This window comes from Manacus candei, unplaced genomic scaffold, assembly GCF_025592945.1.
Source record: "Manacus candei isolate 608988 ecotype Guabito, Panama unplaced genomic scaffold, ASM2559294v1 h1tg000025l, whole genome shotgun sequence".
NCBI classification, from domain to species: domain Eukaryota; kingdom Metazoa; phylum Chordata; class Aves; order Passeriformes; family Pipridae; genus Manacus; species Manacus candei.
The window spans coordinates 9,814,814-9,832,257 of record NW_026138073.1 but is presented as its reverse complement, the minus strand read 5'-3'; the positions used below and the strand labels follow the sequence as shown (position 1 = coordinate 9,832,257).

Here is a 17,444-nt window from a genome sequence, read left to right as displayed (position 1 = left end):
GCAAATAGATGGTGTTCTCCCAAAGCAGTAGAAGCAAGGACAAGCATCAGAAAGACACAACAGCTTAACGTCTGACACCTTATAGGGCATCTAGCAGAACAATTTCTCTCTGTGCTTATTAACCAGCAGGGTCAGAGTATTGCCCGATTTTTGCAATACTTACACCAAATGCTGCAACAGTGCCACTTTAGATATTTGGTAAGTCTGCTTACCAGTGCATAGTCTAAAGAGACAGTCAGGTGAAGGGATGCAAAAGAAAAACCTGCCATTAGCTACTTGCACCAAAGCAGCTGAGGTTCGTAAGGCACACGTTCCTTCTTATTTCTGCCCGTCCCTGATCAGCTCCTCCACCTGAGTCCACTGAGAGCACGGGAGAACTGCGCTTCACTTCAAAGACGTAAACTTTCCCCACCACTCTCATCCCTGGTCATGTACAAACGCAGGAGCCGGAGTGCAACGTTTAAACCTCCCTTATGCTGTGCCACCTTGTGGATGTCTTCTCCCGACTTTTATGAGCCGCAGGTCCAGCACTTATTTAACATCACACTCTTGAGCATGTAAACAAAATAATTCACAGTCACTGTGAGCAACAGTAAGCAGCATAATAGGAAGCAGATTACCGTAACACGTCCTCTGTACAATTCGCAAACCCTTTAATCCCCAGGTGGAGTAGGGCACTGGGAAAAATTGCCAGCTGAAAACAGCATCACCAGTAGCTTTAGAAAGTTGGGGCTCAGATGCTGCAAGCCTCCCTAAATATCCAAAAAGCACCACGCAGCCACCTCTCGCTCAGGTTTGCCCCCATCACTCAAAGAAGAAAACCCCAAAGCAGAGACCAAGCACGCCCGGGGATGGACGGGCAGATTTGCTGCGGCAAAGTTTACCGGCACGAAGAGCATCCCTCCTCCAACCCCTTCATCCACGGAGCTCCATGCCAGCAGAGGACTGTCCCCCTCCCAGAGAGAGATGTACCACCCTCACCCCTCAAAGAACAACAGAAAAAGGGAGGCGGAGGGCAAACCCGAGCACCTCCAGCTCCCCTTTCCCCCCGCCGCGCTCACCGTCCTCTTGCATCCGCTGCAGGCACAGGGCGAGGCTCTTCCTCCAGCCCGGCATCGCGGCGGGGGCAGCGCTGCCGCCCCCCGGGGCAGCGGCACGGCTGGAGGGGCCCGGGGGGGCCGGCGGGAGCGGCGGGCGCTGCCGAGCGCGGCCGGGCTCCCCGGCGCTTTATGGCCGGGCGGTGCATGCGGCGGCGGCGGGGCCGGGGCCGGGCGGGGAGCGCTGCCCGCCCCCGCCTGCGCACAGCCCGGGCCGCCCGCCGCGCAGGTGCGCTCCCCCCGCCGCGGGGGCGGGCGAGCGGCGAGCTCGGGGGAGGGGGGGCTGGAAGCGGTTCTGTCAATACATATGTATTGTGTATTTTCCCCTGGTGCGGTCTGCGTAGACAGGTTGGGCCCGGCTGCGAACAGGCACCGGGGCTGCGACCCACAGTGGCGTTCCAGCGGGTCCCAAATCGCCGGCTGGCGTTGAACAGAACACATGCCCGGGAAAGGGATGGAGAGCACACTGATCCCGTTCTACATTCCCTTTACAGCTGTAGCCTGGCGTCTCTTCCCTTCACCAAGCGGCAGCTGCCTGGCAGCCCCACACAGGTGCGCGCATCGACGCGTGCGTTTATTCTGAAGTTGGGTTCTCTGGTAAATAAAGTTGCACAACAGCCAGGCTGATCTGCTTCATCTTTTTCATCACCACTCGCAAGCAGCTAAAGTGTATGGGGGGTGGGGGGAGACAGGGACTTAAAAGCATCTTTGTCATTTCTTAATATTCCAGAGGTTTCAGTGCTTTTACAGGGACACAAAGGAGATGCTTATTGTGTATGCCAGGGCATTCGTGTTTTTAATTTCCTGGGGGCAACATATCTCTGCAATGACTAGCAGCTTTTTTTGTTCTTCACGAGGTCTTTTATTAGCTGGCGGGTAGGTCTCACTCTGCGTCTCTGCCTCCCTTTGTGAGAGTGATGATATTATGTGCAACATCTGCTATAATCTCAAATATTAGGAACCAGACTCTTCTTGGGTTAGCATGAGCTAATTCCAGTTTTGGAAGGCTAGTGTCTGACACCATCCAGATTGGACAGGGCAGCTACAATAGCAAAATAATACACCTATCTAGATGCATCCATGTGGAATTCAGCTTAATTTTTAGTCCAGTTTTTCTGTCCCTACCTGCATGAAAAGCAGATGTTGTAGGACAGCATAGCACCCTGCTAAGGGGCAGCAGCTTCACCTTCTGTGCTTTGCCCACAGCTCACGTCTGAGAAGCTTTTCCATTTCAGGAGCTGCCAGCCAGACTTACAGGGCAGCCAAATGTGGTATGGAGTATGCCAGGCTGGGCAGTAGGGGTCTGGAAACCTCTTCAACACCTGATGAAAACTGTAGTGGCCCAACCCCAAGGTACTTGGGAGAGAATCTGCTTGGGAAAGAACCTCCTAGAGCTCTGAGCACATCAAGGGAAAAAAACAGTTTCTGCAGAAAGGACTGAAAGCAGAAACCTAAGAAAGTCCATGACTTTGGGGGAGTCTGCTTGATGAGGAACCTGACTGAGGTACTTGATTTAAAGACCTACAGTTAAACTAGGTTTTTTTATTATTATTCCCCCCTCCCAAGTTCTTGAAGACCAGTGTGGGAGCTGGGCTGAAGAGGATCTGTTTTGAAGTTAGTGCTGTAGCATGCGTTCCCAGTGAGTTAAGATGGGATAATCATAAACCCATGAGCCCTCTTCGTTTAAGCATAAGAGTTTGCAACACTGCAGAGGGCAGACAGCAGCATGCAATGCCTGAGAACTGCATGAGAGGTTCCCATCACAGCAGAGAGCAGCACGGTCCAGCCTGATTCACTTCCACGTTTCTAGTTAGGGCGTTACCCATCAGTTTAAAGGACAGTGATTGGAGTGATGGCACCTGAAGGCTTATTCCAGCCAGCTGGAGCAATCACTTCTAAGAGAGATTTCCTGAGGACTATCAGCAGCAGGAACATAGCCAGAGCTCAGACCTGCCTATCCTCCACTAGCAGCACAGAAAAATTCACAGACACAAAAAGATATTTTTGCGCACATTTACTATCAGACTGGAAACAAAAAGAATGGATCAAGTCCCCATTCAGCTACAGCTTCTTAAAGAGCAACTTCCCTTACACTAAATACAGCAGATTTGCACAGCTTATTCCTCAGGGGAGAAACACAGCCCCCTGCAATTTCATTGCAGATGTTCCTGGTACCTTTGGAACTCACAACGAATCACAACTCCACAGCTAGATTGGACTAGGGCACATCATGCTAACTTATAGGAAGTTTGTGATATGCACCAAATATTCTGACAGCAAAACTCAGAAGCTTTTTTGAGAACTAATCTGAAGCCAAGATGCATCCTGGGGGAAGATGATGCTTCTTCCAATAGTTAAAACCCAGCATACAGAAACAAGCTCTGTGGAGTTATATGACTAACTCAACCACCCACACAAGCAAATCACCTGCCCTTTCTGTGCCTTAATTTCCTCAGCTGTATTTTCTAATTGCTTGATGATATCCAGATTCTAGGCATTCAAAAAGGATTCCCAGAAAAGTGACGGTTATTGATCTACTGTTACTTTCAGGGAAAGTAATGAGAGTCTGAAGAAAACATGACATAGAAGGGGCTTTTAAAAGTAAGGTCAAATCGACACTTTTTGTGCCTAAAAGCTCATCTAGTTTTGCCATTTACACTGGATGATCTCTCAAAATACTATTTTGCTTAAGTCTCTTTAGACTGTCATTGCTATAACTGTACTACTTTTTAAAGGACAGTTGTGCCACAGAAATAATTAAACATGAAAATAGCAAGCACATTACTAGCTCAAAAAGCAGCTCAGAGCTCTTAAGAATTGAATTTGACACATCCATTATTGTAGAAAGAGCCAAAGCTAGTGTGGCGAGATTTTCTCAAGTGCTAACTTCAGTACTCACATGGGAAACTGTGTTAGAGAAAACAAAACATAGCTAAAAATACTGGTAGGGAATTCATAAGCAGAAGCAATGTAAGACAGATGCTATGCTACATCTTTGGAGGAAAGTCATGGAGGGATATTTCAAGCAGCAGGAAGTCCATAGAACACCTCAGAAGTGAATACCTGTGTCCTTGAGCAATGTCTAATCTGTCTGTATAACTGAAATATCCAGCTGCAGGATTTTAGGCACCACTGTGACATGAACACTGCCACAACTTTAGAGGGTGCTGCTGTCCTCCCACTCAGCTGCACCATCCTGCAGAAATGGTTGTAAAACCAAATTTGTGAGGCAGAGGTTCCTCTTTGGCCACATGCCCTGGGACAGGATGACCTATTTTGATCAACTGAGGACTTAACTGTGCCCTGTGCATTGCCTGTATCAGCAGCCAGTGGTTCTTGCCCCACTGAGGAACACAGACGGTAATGCCACTTGTGTGGTGAGAGGAGGCTCCCAAGTACAAATCTAATCTTCCTGAAAGGGTTGAGGGAGAGAGTCCAGGCTTTTTTGCTTCGATTTTGCCCTGGATCTGTATGCCTACAGATATCTCCAGCCAACTTTCCTGTCATGTGTTCCCTCACCTTGAAGGTCCCTCACTTTATCATCTCACAATGAGAATAAGCTGACTCCCTGCAACAAGGAAAGTTAATGAAATGAGTCAATCTTCACTTTCAGCCCCAAAACAAGTGATTTAAGAGCTCTCCTCTTGCCATTTCTGAGTCAGTGAGGATCTGGCACTTGGGAAACCCTTAGGAATGGTGTTTTGTCCGTCCACCATTCCCAGCAGCTTGAGTGAAGATGTTCCAGGAGGGAGGTGGCACCCAAAGGCTGCATTATTTCAACAGTGGTCTGGAGGCATCATGAAACCCTCTGGGGAAACAGAGAGGACCACGGGCTCCCTCACTCCCATACTGACCTAGTGCTACTGCCAGGCAGCATTCAATAGTTAAGATCAAGCCAGAAATTACTTTGACCTCTGTAATTCTATGCAAAAGAAATCTACTTCAGTGTCTAGAATAATATTTTCCTTTCTCGCTTCCACTTCATGACTTAATTAAGTAAAAGATAAATTTTCTTTCTCTACCAAGACTGGGCTACTTTCCCAGGTGTTGAAGCAGTGTACCCTGTACCGTTACAGCTGTACATGGGGCAGGGAGGGGACTATGGGAAATCTGTTTCCATCCCACCATGATATGTAAATAACACACGGCTGCTTTAAGGAAGAACCAGTCTCTCCTTTCACCTCCCAGGCACGTGGAATGGGACTGGGAATACAGGGCATCAATCTCTGTCACAACACAGCGTCAGGATGGGTTTGTTTCACTGGCTGCTACACTCTCACTTGTATGAAGCTGTGTGTCCCATAATCCACACACAGCAGTGAACAGCACTGAGATCATAGAATTTAAAAATAATCCTGTCATGGTAGAAGGTTAAAGGCAGTTTTAAAATGGATTATCTTCACTTTGCTACCACCACCAGAGGTTGATTAATAGGAACTTTACTTACTAATCCAACTTGGTTCTGTTTTTGCCTTAAATTCAAGCAGTACAAACAGTTTACTTGTTTCGTTGCCTGCTTCTTGTCAGGCACTTCAGGGCACACATTCATACTGTGGACGTCTGCAGAAGTACTCATGTCCAACTACACTCTGAAGGCTGGAAACAATCTGTCATTCTGCCTCTTAGGGCTGATACTCATCTCTCTGAACGACTAAATACCTTTTAGACAGAATGAGAGAATGTCCTTGGATTTCAGTGACACAAGTATACACCCCATTTATGAACACCATGAGGATATGGTCACCTTTGTGCTCTGTTCCTGCCAGAAGGGCACTCAAGTGTTCCTTGTTTCTGTCCCAAAGACACACTTGGAGTCAGCTTCAGAGCTGGTTCCTCACCTCCTTCCTTGGAAATTACATCATAAGCACAAAGGGGCTCAGACCAGTCCCTCACTTCCTTCCAAATCATCTTCATTCTGCAAGAGCCCTGCAAAGTAACTGTGCAATGAGCTCTGAGTGTTGAAGCAGTGAGGCCGCCTGTGGCCAGCAAACTCAGAGGTATGAAGTATCTCCACTTGGTTCTCCTCCTCCCTCAAAACCACTGTCATCAGGTCTCTGCTCCTGGGCACAAAGCTGTCTTTGCTGACTTGACTGCTGGGCTAATACTTGTGCTGAAGCTTTGGCTTTGCTTCCTTTGAGAGTTCTTCACTTATAGATGGTGTTCAGAGCAAGTCATGAACACCAGTCACCTTTTCTGCCAAAACCATGCCACTGACTGTCCACCTTGTGTTCCCAAACAGTCTTGTCGCTTACTGCCACTGCCACACCACAGAGATTCTCCCCGTTCTACCAGTGACTACCCAGCAACTCACAAGATGGTGCTGAGAGGACTACACAGAGACAAAGCCAGAGAAGCTTTGCGTCTTCCTCAGCACTTGCCCCACGACATCAGTGTTTAAGCAAGACCCAGAGGTCTGTGCCTCCTCCCCTGCTAGCAGTGAGGCTTAGGGCTGGGCAGTGGCCAGAGCAGTATTGCAGCTGCTGCCTATTGATTTCCAGGCTACTGAGGCATGTGTCAGAAATTCAATATGCTGAGGTGACCGTGCATGTTACATGTTTTTCTGTTATTATACATGTTATTCTCTGACAGCAGAGCCTGAAGTGCTAGCAGCTGATACAGCTGCTTAATACTGTTAATATTTGCTTATAACCCTGCAACATAAGAGACAGCACTTTTGGTCCCATCCTGCGTGAAGGCCTCTCAGTTCAGGCAGAAGACAGCTTTGCCTGGGTTACTGTGAAGTTGCTGTGTGATCTGGACTGTTATTTAGAAAGACAGGAGAATTTAACAACAAGACTGAACTCAGTCACAGCAATGAAGAGCCACTTTTCTAAACTGTGATTGAAGATGCTGTTGATGGAAATATGTTCTTTCCCTTTCAAAACTGCTTTCAGGACTTCCTCTTTTTTCATTTGTTAGTTTCTCCCTTGCACACACCACAATCTTCCCCCTTAGACACACACACCGCATCACTAATAAAATGTCACCATTTCCACCATGTCCAAGTGTTTACCTTCACAGAGCCACATAATCCTCTCCAGTGCTTATCATCATTATTATTACCATCAAAGTGCTTATTACCATTTACCCACAGCAGAGATCCCCAAACCATCCCACTTCTACCTAGATGTTTTCATTCCAGGCATTCACTTAGCAGCAAGATTTGCCTCTGGCTATGGAAGGTTTCATCTCTGCTCCTCATTGCAGAGCTGCCTCGGGGAAGTTTTGCAAATCACTTAAGTGAAAGAGGTATCAGATATGGGATAGCTGGCTCTGCACCACCCAGAACACCAGGTATCAGACAGATGTCAGCCTGTGAAAGTTTCCCATTAGGACACACTCTACATTTTGCTTTGATTTCCCGATTAACAAACTTTTCTTTATGGGGAAGGATCTCTAAGCTGTCCCTGCACTCCCAAATTACATCTTTCTTGGTTACTAGTTGTGCAAGTAAGAAAAGTTGCTCTCCAGGGATTTGTCATTTCTCCCAGGAATAGCTCAGTGTCTTTCAACAACCATGAAAGAAAAACACAGTGGAAGTACTTCTGTGCCCTGTATTAACATGACAGCAGTATCTGCCATGCCCAGAACTCCATTTACAACTACACTGGAAGGGAAGGGAGGACAAAACCAACCATCCCAGTTGCTTTGGACAGTCAGACTCGGGGTAGCAGCTGGTAGGTTTGACTCTGACTTGTTTGGTCCTGCTGATCCTACTGTATCCTGACCCCATGAACTAGGAGCTGTGCTAAATGAGTTTGTGAGGTTTCTCTTGTGCATCAGTGGCAGGTGGCTCAGGACATGAAGACAGGGTTGGACCCAGCCTTCATTCATGCCACAGTCTCAGGCTCCCTCCTGACCTTCCCTTAAACCAGAGCTGGCATCAAGGACTCAACTATTTCACCAAAACCCATTCAGAGCTACCATCAGAGCTACCACACACTGATAATAAGCAGAGAAACACTACCCATCCATCTCTCAGTAAGACACATCCCTGTGTGTATTTCATGGAGATAAATTTCAATATTGGCATTAGAAAAAAGTACGGTTCCTTTTTTCTGGTTGATAAACAGAAGCAGTTCAAGAAATGAGCAGGGTGCAGAAAGCAACACTACAGCCCTGTCAGCATATGTTAAAAGTCATTACTATGATTGTCTTGCTTCCTTGTCCCTCTCAGTGTGACCCAGCCCCAGCTGTCACTAACACATTAATGACTGCAGTCTATTTCAGATCAGAGGAGGCAAGACAGTTGCAAATCATTGATATTGACTGTTGGTCTTAATAGAAACACTCTGTAATTTTGCATCTACATTGAAAGAGAACGGAAAAAGACAATAATTGCCATTTCTGATCTCTCCCAAAACAGCTAGCAAGGAAACAAGTGCTGTGGGCAAGAGTTAAAAAATGTAAAGCCCCCTTCACTTCCATGTAGTGTGGGCTCCCTCCCCTGCAGTATTTCATAAAATACTGGAATTCACATTTTGTACAGCTCCTTGGTATAGCTGAGGACTTGGTTGGAATTCATCAAGGCCTTAATAAAGAAATCATTGGACTTTTGCCTGATGTAGTTATTCATTTTGAAGTATTATTCTAGTTCTCATTCCACTTGTCTATATTTGACTAATGGCAGCAGTGCCACACACACTTCCAAGCTCTATGCAAAGAGACTCAATATTTCTTTTCTCAATTATTTCTAAAATAACATCTATAATCACTCTAAGTTTTCTTTTGTGATAAATATAGAAACATTTCAGTGCCTTCTGGACTTCTATTCTAAGTAACCTCTGTATTGGGAGGCCTGTATGGGGAGTAGCCTTTGTATTAGTCCTGGAGTCCTGTTTAACAACAGGGCAGGGATCACTCAAGCAAAGGAAATGTGGATTTCCTTAAGGTGTATGGTTTTGTGTCCTTGCAAAGCTAACAGCCCTTTTGGAGAATTCCTTACCTATTTAATCTTCAATTTTATCTCTCACAAAGCCACTGTCAGTTGTGAGATCAAAAGGGTGGCTGCTATGTTCATGCTACTTAACATACAAGCCCTTGTCTGACTGTTACTGCAGAGAGCTGGCCAAAGCAGAAGCCAAAACTTGAGTCCCACTAACCCACACAGAATATGATCTAACAGCCAGAAATCCAGGGTCAGCTCTTCTTGCAAGTCTGGGTTCTCCCCTTGTCTTATTTCTCACTTAACTTCACATGTATGAGACTGGAGGAATGGAGAGAAGAAACCAATTAGCTCCTCTAGTGCTGGAGAGATGACAAGGAAGTGCGAAGGGGACGCTCATTTGTGTGAGGTCACCTCTGCCGGGGGCTCACGGTACCGCTGAGGTGGAAATTACACAGCTGCAATAACAGTCTCGCAGTGCCACCTACCGCTCTGAGGTCCCACTGCCAGCGCCGGCGACTCACCTCCGGGACATTGCTGCAGAGGGAAGCTGGGAGCGAGCCATCCACAGCTATCGCTGTCTTCCTTGGACTCTGCTTTCTCTTTTTCTGGGAAGATTTGCTATAACAGTTTTTTGAGCATTTCCCTAAACTCTCACAGTGCTCAACTACTTTGTCCAGAAAGACAACTTACCTCTTTCACTTCATGTTTTTGGGGCAACTGATGGGATGATGGATAGTGGAAGAACACTTTATTGCAGATAAACCTAGCTGTTGAAACTAAAGAGGAATCCAAACTAGAATGGACTAAGCCTTTGAGATACGTTTGGGGGATAAAGTTTCTTGTTTCTAAAACATCTGACAGCAGCTTTTCACTACCCGAATATCAGAGAAGGATTATATATACAAGATAGTTTTGTTCTCTTAATAAATTAATCATAGCTGCCACTTAGCCATCTCTGCAGGCAGATGGTAGATGACTGCTAGGTAACCAATGCCCATATGGTAGAGAAACTCCATACACAATTATGCTGATTTAATTCTCTTTGGTGCATCAAGGTAAAAATGATCGTGTGCCAGAGATGTGTCCTGCCCAAGTGGGCAGATTTAATTGTTCCAGTACATCAGGAAAGCACATGTAGAGCCATAATTTGCTCTATTATGCCAGCTAATCTTCTGCTCAGTGTCAAGAACTAGACCCATAAATACCAAGTGTGCAGAAGGGATGTCTTCATGTCTGCATCTCAAAGATCTTCAAAGATCATTCATAACCAGAGAACAAAGACTTTTTAATATATATAGATATAGATATACTTATTCTTAAAACGGACACATGCTCTGGCATTTCTAGTCTGAGAAGACAAATGAAAAGCCTCAGGCTAGTGGTTTCTGTGGTTAGGGGGGAAAAGAACACACTGCTTTGTACTGGACTGAAATCCCACTCAGTTTACACTTTAATAACACCATTCAATATATGTTTAAAAAGCATCAACAGCAATTCAATGATATTGTGCAAGAAATAGTAAATATAAATTATTCTCCCTCCTCCAAATTAGTTTAGCAATGTGCTACAGGACCCAGATTCCTGCCACCATGTCAGAAAACCTGAACTTTCTACCATGAGCCTGATGGTTTAAAATAATTCAGGTCAAACAGTGTGATATAAACAGGATCATTTTACAAGCAGTAGACATGATATAAATATGGTTTTAATCATTATTGTGACACTAAATGAACATTAATAGGATTTAAAGTTACAGCTACAATGAGCATGTGTCCATCTACCTGACACAATCAACAGAACAGTGTTTTCTTTAAAAGAAAAACAGAGCATAGAGTAGGTACATGAGCTTAATAGTTCCCAACTGTTATGCTCTGGTAGATGCCTTTTAACAGACACAACTTTACCACTGTAAAAGCTCTATTTCTTAGGCCTGGTTCAGATTAAAGACAGAACTGTAAGCAAAGCACATGTGCATTCACTAACATCTGGGTCAGCATTTTGGAAGGGGAATAGATTTCATGCTAAAAGTGTGTTTTCTAATGGGAAAGCTACATTGTGGTTTTGTTTCTTTTAAATAAAAAGTCACAAGTTTTGGGATGGATCCTGCAGCTTTAACAATATCAATGAGCAGAAAAAGGAGCATTGAACCCCTTCCCATGAGCATCCCCTAGATTAGTCTCCCCCTTTGCTGTTGTATTCCCCTCTTGCCTTACCTCTGTCCTGTATTCTCCGCAGGCAAAAAACAAGGCACTTTCTCCAGCCTGGCATCCCCAACCTAGAGACAAAGAAATACAGGTCTGTAGTGTCTTGAAGGAGCTTGCAGATGTGCAGCTGCAATACAAAATCCAGCTTCTTTATAGGGCTACACCTTGACAGAGAGGCAAGTCCATCCGTGCTTGCAAAGACAGGAAAACTCTGCTTCGTGCAAAAGCCTGATTGTGAACCATCCAGGCTGCATTTTGCTGCAGGGATGGAGCAACTTCACATGTCCACAGCAGAAGAAACAGATGGTGAAAGGAGGGTGGACAGATGAATGGGTAAATCTCAAGGAGCTGAGCAATTCCTTAAAGGGCATGTTTGTCTTTTATGCCAGCCACACAGAAACCATGGACAGCACAGTGCAGTCCAACAGCTTAGAGTTTCTGTTCAGGGAATGAAAATATCCACAGCCACTCCTCAATGTAATTGATAAGCCAATTTCTTTTGGAACTTGCTGCTACTTACATCTCCAGTTTAGAAAACATATGTATTGATACCTCTTAGTACAGGAAAATAGTGAAAAATATTCATCTTTTCAACTGGTGCTCATTCTTTTTCCTTATGCAAACGATCCCCAATGGAGAAAGCGTCACTATGCCCATTTTCATCAAGGCTTGATAAAATGCCTACTAAAAAAAAAAAAAATGGGCAAAAATAAGAGTTTTCTTTCCTAATTCCAGTTGCAGTAACTATGTCCCTCCTACAGACTCTGCTGTAAGATGACATTAAGCCTATTTCTGATTGAAGTTGTTGGATACTCTTAGGAAATCCCTACTTTCCATCTGTATTTGAGAGGAATTCCAATTTCTACACAAGTAGCACATAACAGCAGCCCCTCTCTCATAACACATACAAAGAGAGAAGAGAGGACAATATTGTTGACACAAGCCATGATTTAAAGTGCATTATAAAACTGCATATAAAATACAGATTCCCACAGAAAAGGACAAGGCTACTTTAGATCTCAGTTCAATTTAGCATGTGCCTATTTTTGAGTTTGCAATCAAAAATAAACTAGCACAAAAGCACTCTGGCATTGCAGCTTGTGACCCAAGAGGCAAAATAATAGAGCCACATGCATGGCAGTTTTGACTTTCTGCCTAGGATCATGCAAAGGAACTCCAACATTTGTCAAAGAATTGCCGTTTTTCTCCTATTTTGCACACCTGCCAATTACCTACCAAAATGACTTTAAGTTTTAGTCTTCCTGCAAAAAAACAATTATCCATCTAGGCTTTCTACCAAAGGGCTTTTGGGGTTTTTTTGCTTGTTTGTTTTGCTGAAGAAATCCCATGCAAAATTACAAAAGCCTAGGGTATGCTTCAGGTGCCTTTAGGAAAGTATTGAGAAGTAAGTAAAGAAAGGTATGCTGGGACTTTATTTTGGGAAGAGATGTAATCTTTGCTATGAAGGAAATACACATTTCTGGATCTCTGATGTTGCAACAATTAGTTTGCAAAAATTTTGCTTCTGCCACAGTAATTTTTGGCCTCATACACACTAAGACACACAGATTCCACAAACTAATACACCAGCTGACCAAGAATGTGCAAAACTATGGAAAGCAAAAAAGAAAAATCTTCCTCTGTTTTAGAAAAGATTTTTGTTGACATAGCACAAATGTTTTCATGTGATAACTTCCAAGACAAAGAGCCTGAAAAAAAATTAAAAAGAAAGTCAGAAGGAATTTCTCCCTCCCTTAGAGAAACATGGATGAGTTGTCTTATGTTGAGTGGGTCTGAAATTGTGTGAGGACACAGTGCCCTGGCACTGAGGCTTATCTCACAAAATGTCCAGCTGTTATTTGCCCGGTTTCATTTCATCTTAAAGCTAAGATGTAGAAAGTAAGACAGACATCAAGGCCTTAGGGTAGGAGGAAACCTTACTGTCTGTGATAAGAGAATCAGTCTCAGAAAAGCAAATCCTCCAAACTTCAATATAATTTGGTCTGGAGCTCGGGTAAGTCTAGTTTTGGTAGGGGGATGTAGGAGAAATCCACACCAAAGTTTTGCAATTGATTCATTTCAAGTGTGTGCAGCATCTCTCACCAATGTTACAAGACACTGAAACACCACTGTTTCATACAAAATCCCCTTAGAACAATCCACTGCGATCTCCCATCTGCCTCAAAAATAATAAACAAGCTTTTTGTGTTGATGCAGCTTTGTGGAAATAAACACAATTAGGCCTCATGCTAAAATGAGCAGCCTACTAATTGGAATTGCCGAATCAATTATTCCCCAGGAATTCAGGGCTATCAGCAGTCTGAGATCAGATACGGTAGCTTATACAGCTTTCACATATTTCTGATAAGAAATAAGCACAGCACAGACACACTGAGGCTCTACTGTACACATAGAGATAGATTCCTCCCCTTCCTCACCTAATTCCTTTGTGTTAAGCTGATTTTGCTTCACAACCTGCAAATATTCTTATTTCTCCCTCACTGGCATTTTATGAGTGCCTGTGGGCTGGATTAAAAAAAATGCGCAGAATAGCCCTCCACAGGTTAGAATTGACACCGAACCTTTCTGAGGGAACAATACGTGTGAAAGCTTGTCAGTTCTTTGGCTGTAAACACAAGACCACTGAACCAACACACAGTGCTCTGAAGGCCATCTGAGTGGGTGAGCACTCAGTGCCGAATCCCACCTCCAGGGGAGCCCGGCAGGGCGACCCCGCGGCCCCAGCAGGAGCCTCGCTCCTCCGGCCCAGGTCTGCTTTTATCCCTGCCTGCTGACGTTAACCGGGAGAGAATGTGAGCTAAAGGTTATCTCCTTGCACGAGTCCATCAGTTATGTACAGCATCAGTGGCTCTGACTCATTCCCAATCCAGGCATGCCCAGCCAGATCTCTGCTACCCATGAAATAACCTATTTTCTTGCAAGCGCAGATCCTCGCTCGCAGCAACATGAGCCAGCTTGCTGGAATTAATATTCCTGATATTAATTCCTTTTTCTACATCCTGTCGTGTAACTGCTTTTCCCTACAAAAACACAGCTTTTCCCTACAACCCTTATCATGAATCTCACCCTCAACCAGAAAGGAACATTTTAAGAGTGATGCTGACACCTCCAGGGGCCTCATTCCAAGGCTATCCCTAAGACTATCCAAGTAACACCTGATACATAGAGGGCTGCTGAGGTGATACTGAGACATTTTTTACAACACCCAAACCAGAAAAAGTGCTGTTCCAGCATGGCTCAGACAGGTAAATACACAACAGAGTCCAGGAAGGAGAGAGCTAGTAAAAAACCAAACAGATTTGTAGATGGGAAAAAAGAGAACATGCTTCTAACATTACAAGACAGGACCAGTTTGCTTGTAAAGAAGAAAAGTGCTACAAGGAGCTGAAGTCAGGATGATGTCACAAGCTACAAGAGCTATGGGCAGGTCATAGGGGAAAATGCAACACTGAGGACAGAATACAGTAAGGAGCTGCAAAGAGCCTCACCGGGGCTTAGGCTGTGCCAAGGAATCCTGCAAGCAAAGGTTCGTTTCAGGCATCTGGAGGGGAGAGACAAAAGACAGGTAAAAAAGTGGCTTCCAGAGTAGTATCCTAAATAGACTCAGCATTTGTATCATTTCACATTTAAGTCAGAAAAGATCAAGAAGCATTGCAGTACCTACACAGTGTCTAGTGTTATATTTCCAAAGCTGGTCACGTAGAGTTTCTATCCCAGAGCCTCAACCATCCATCTTAGCCATGGCCATTATATTCTACAGGCCAAGTTTTCAATAGACCAAGATTTCCTGATGTGTTTTTGCACCTGCAGTTGTAAGGAGGTATCCAGAACCAAGTCTGGCTGTCAGCTCTTCAGGAACTTCATGTTACGAGAATCTCAAGATAAAAATACTCCTGAGCTCCTGAAAGTGCTCAACACCTGGAACACTGGAAACCCTGACAGGTGAGAGAGTCCTGTTGCTGTAATGTAGAACATGAGCAATGTGGAGGATTAATGCACTTCAGAGGGGAAATGTGCCCTCACAGACACTGCCTCCAAATAAAAGGTGGGAATTAATCAGGACCAACCTGAGGCTGGGTTTGGGCTGTCTTTTCTTCTCAGTGTTTTTGTTAGGTGAGGTTTGTTGAAGTGTGATTAAATTAGAACAGCACAGATGTTTCCATTCCTTTGTCCTATTTTTCAGTAACGCTCATTTATTTTCTTCCACTGCAGATTAAAATACTAAACTTCATGGCTCTGATATGACCTGTACTTCTCTATATCTGTTGTCTCTCACCAATTCCCCTTCTCCTTTTAAAAAACCAAAAGCAAGACAGCTTCACTAGGGCCAGAAATTGCTCTTTCTCAAATGCACACTTCACACTCCCTGGAATACTGATGCAGCTTTCTTAGCAACTGAGTATCTCTGTCAGCTTTGCAATCCTGTGTCCGTAAACTATTAAATGTGGGCCTGACCCAGCTTGCCAAACACAAAGGCAGCACATTTCAAAAATCAAAAGAACTGTATCTGGTGCTTCTGTCAGCTGTCACACTGCCAAGCAATAACATCGAAGTACCTTATATTTTTCCACTTTAATAAAGACAAGTGAAAGGTAGCTTCCTCTTGCAACCACAGTTAAAATGTGTTCTTCAGAATCACTTTGAATTAAAACCTATCAGACAGTCCCATTTCTCCAGGGGGATGATAAAGAATACAAAGAGCTTCCCAGCATAAGACTGAACCTTGCTCCCCAACAGCCACCTGTGCTCCTCTCTGAGGTTACAGAGCTGTAGGTGGGTTTGTACTTGGCTGTTATGGACAACATTTTTTTGGTACTGCAAAGCTGTGACTGAAATCTCACCTCCCTCAGCTGGATCCATGCAGGCAGAGAGCCGAGGACAACAGGACAGACACGGCTCAGGGCTCGGACAAGGCACCCAGAGGGCAGTGGTGCTGAACCCAGATGGGTGTTGAGGGACGTGGCTGTCTCCAGCTCTCATCTCTGTGGCACTCACCTATCAGGTAGGAAAGAGAGTTTTGGGTTTGTTTTGGTTTTTTCCTGGTTGTGCTTGGGACTTTTTGATGTGGTTTGGTTCTTGGTTTTTTTGTTATTGTTTTTTTCTGTTGATGACATCAAGCCCCTCAAAATTTTAACAGGGGGTTGAGTCAAAGTTCGCAATTTTTTTTCAGTTGTTAACCAGTAGCTGTAGGTGGACAGTTATGATTAATAATTGCATTGTGAGCATCATATGCTTGGCTAATCTGTTGTTTTAAGGAAAAGAGAACACAATCCCAAGAGGAATGGGCTGTCTGGATGAGAGCCACCAGGAGTAAAGTCAGCACTGAGCAGTAACTGTGGGAAAGGTAATTCCAGCAGTGGGAGATCATGACCACCGGCTCATTGATCACCTACTCAAAATAGACCCCAGACTCAACTAGAAGGAAGAACTGTGCCTGGGGACTAATTAGCATGAGAAGTGAGAGATATAACTTGGGCGTTGAGTACTAATTAAGAGAAAAGTGTTGTAATTTGTAACCAATGAATGCTGATGCCTTTGTTCAAATTTATGAATAGTGTGAAATTTTGACGATAGGTGAGTTAGCCTTTCATGGGTTACCACCCACGTCCCCACTTGGAGCAAACTAGAATAGAAAACAGCAATACTTCTCCTCAGTGTGTGAACTGGTGCTGGCCCTGGGTAACAAGTCCATGTTTGGGACAACATTGGTAGCAAGTTTCAACCACGTACTTCTTCATTTAGCCCCTGCCAAGCTCAATTCTTCGCCACAGTGGCCCAGCTCAGAGCGTCCCCACAGCAGCTCCAGCCCTGCAGCCTCACAGGGAGGTTTCTGACAGGAGACCTGAAGGGTTTGGCCCGTGTCTGCCAGAAACCCTCATTTCACACCCCTACTGGAAGTCCTTTTTTGGTTCTTCCAGGTCTTCTCCGTCATCTTGACCTCAGTTCTTGAGCAGGCACAGCGTCATTGTGTTCCACCACCAAAAACTGTAACGCTCGTTCTTTATCTTATTTGGGAACACGGGGCTTAGTTTACATCCTGCTCGTTCGAGCTACATCCCTTATCTAATTCTCTGGGACTTCTCTAAGAGTATACTGTCCCTTATTTGGGCATTCCGGGGTACCGTGAGTAAAATTCCCATGTCTCCTCTCATGCCCTGCCCTGACCTCCCCAACATGGCGGCGGGGGACGCCCGCCGGCCCTCACCGCCTGTCGCGACAGCGCCGCGCGGCCGC

General features: G+C 44.8%; 1 protein-coding gene across 2 annotated transcripts in view; it reads right to left on the bottom strand.

The window, feature by feature from the left end:
* The window catches only part of GRIP2 (glutamate receptor interacting protein 2), a 278,368-nt gene extending 260,926 nt beyond the window's left edge, over nucleotides 1-17,442 (bottom strand). The window contains exons 1-3 of one of the 2 annotated variants that reach the window (XM_051788511.1): nucleotides 17,305-17,442; nucleotides 16,052-16,200; nucleotides 11,199-11,260 (exon numbers count right to left, since the gene is read on the bottom strand). In XM_051788511.1, coding sequence (XP_051644471.1) covers nucleotides 11,199-11,253 — 55 coding nt within the window. In that variant the 5' untranslated portion in view covers nucleotides 11,254-11,260; nucleotides 16,052-16,200; nucleotides 17,305-17,442. Of the gene's footprint in view, nucleotides 1-1,061; nucleotides 1,209-11,198; nucleotides 11,261-16,051; nucleotides 16,201-17,304 lie in introns of those variants that run through there. The other variant, XM_051788510.1, reaches the window with a different exon arrangement.
* Between the last annotated feature and the right edge of the window lie 2 nt (nucleotides 17,443-17,444).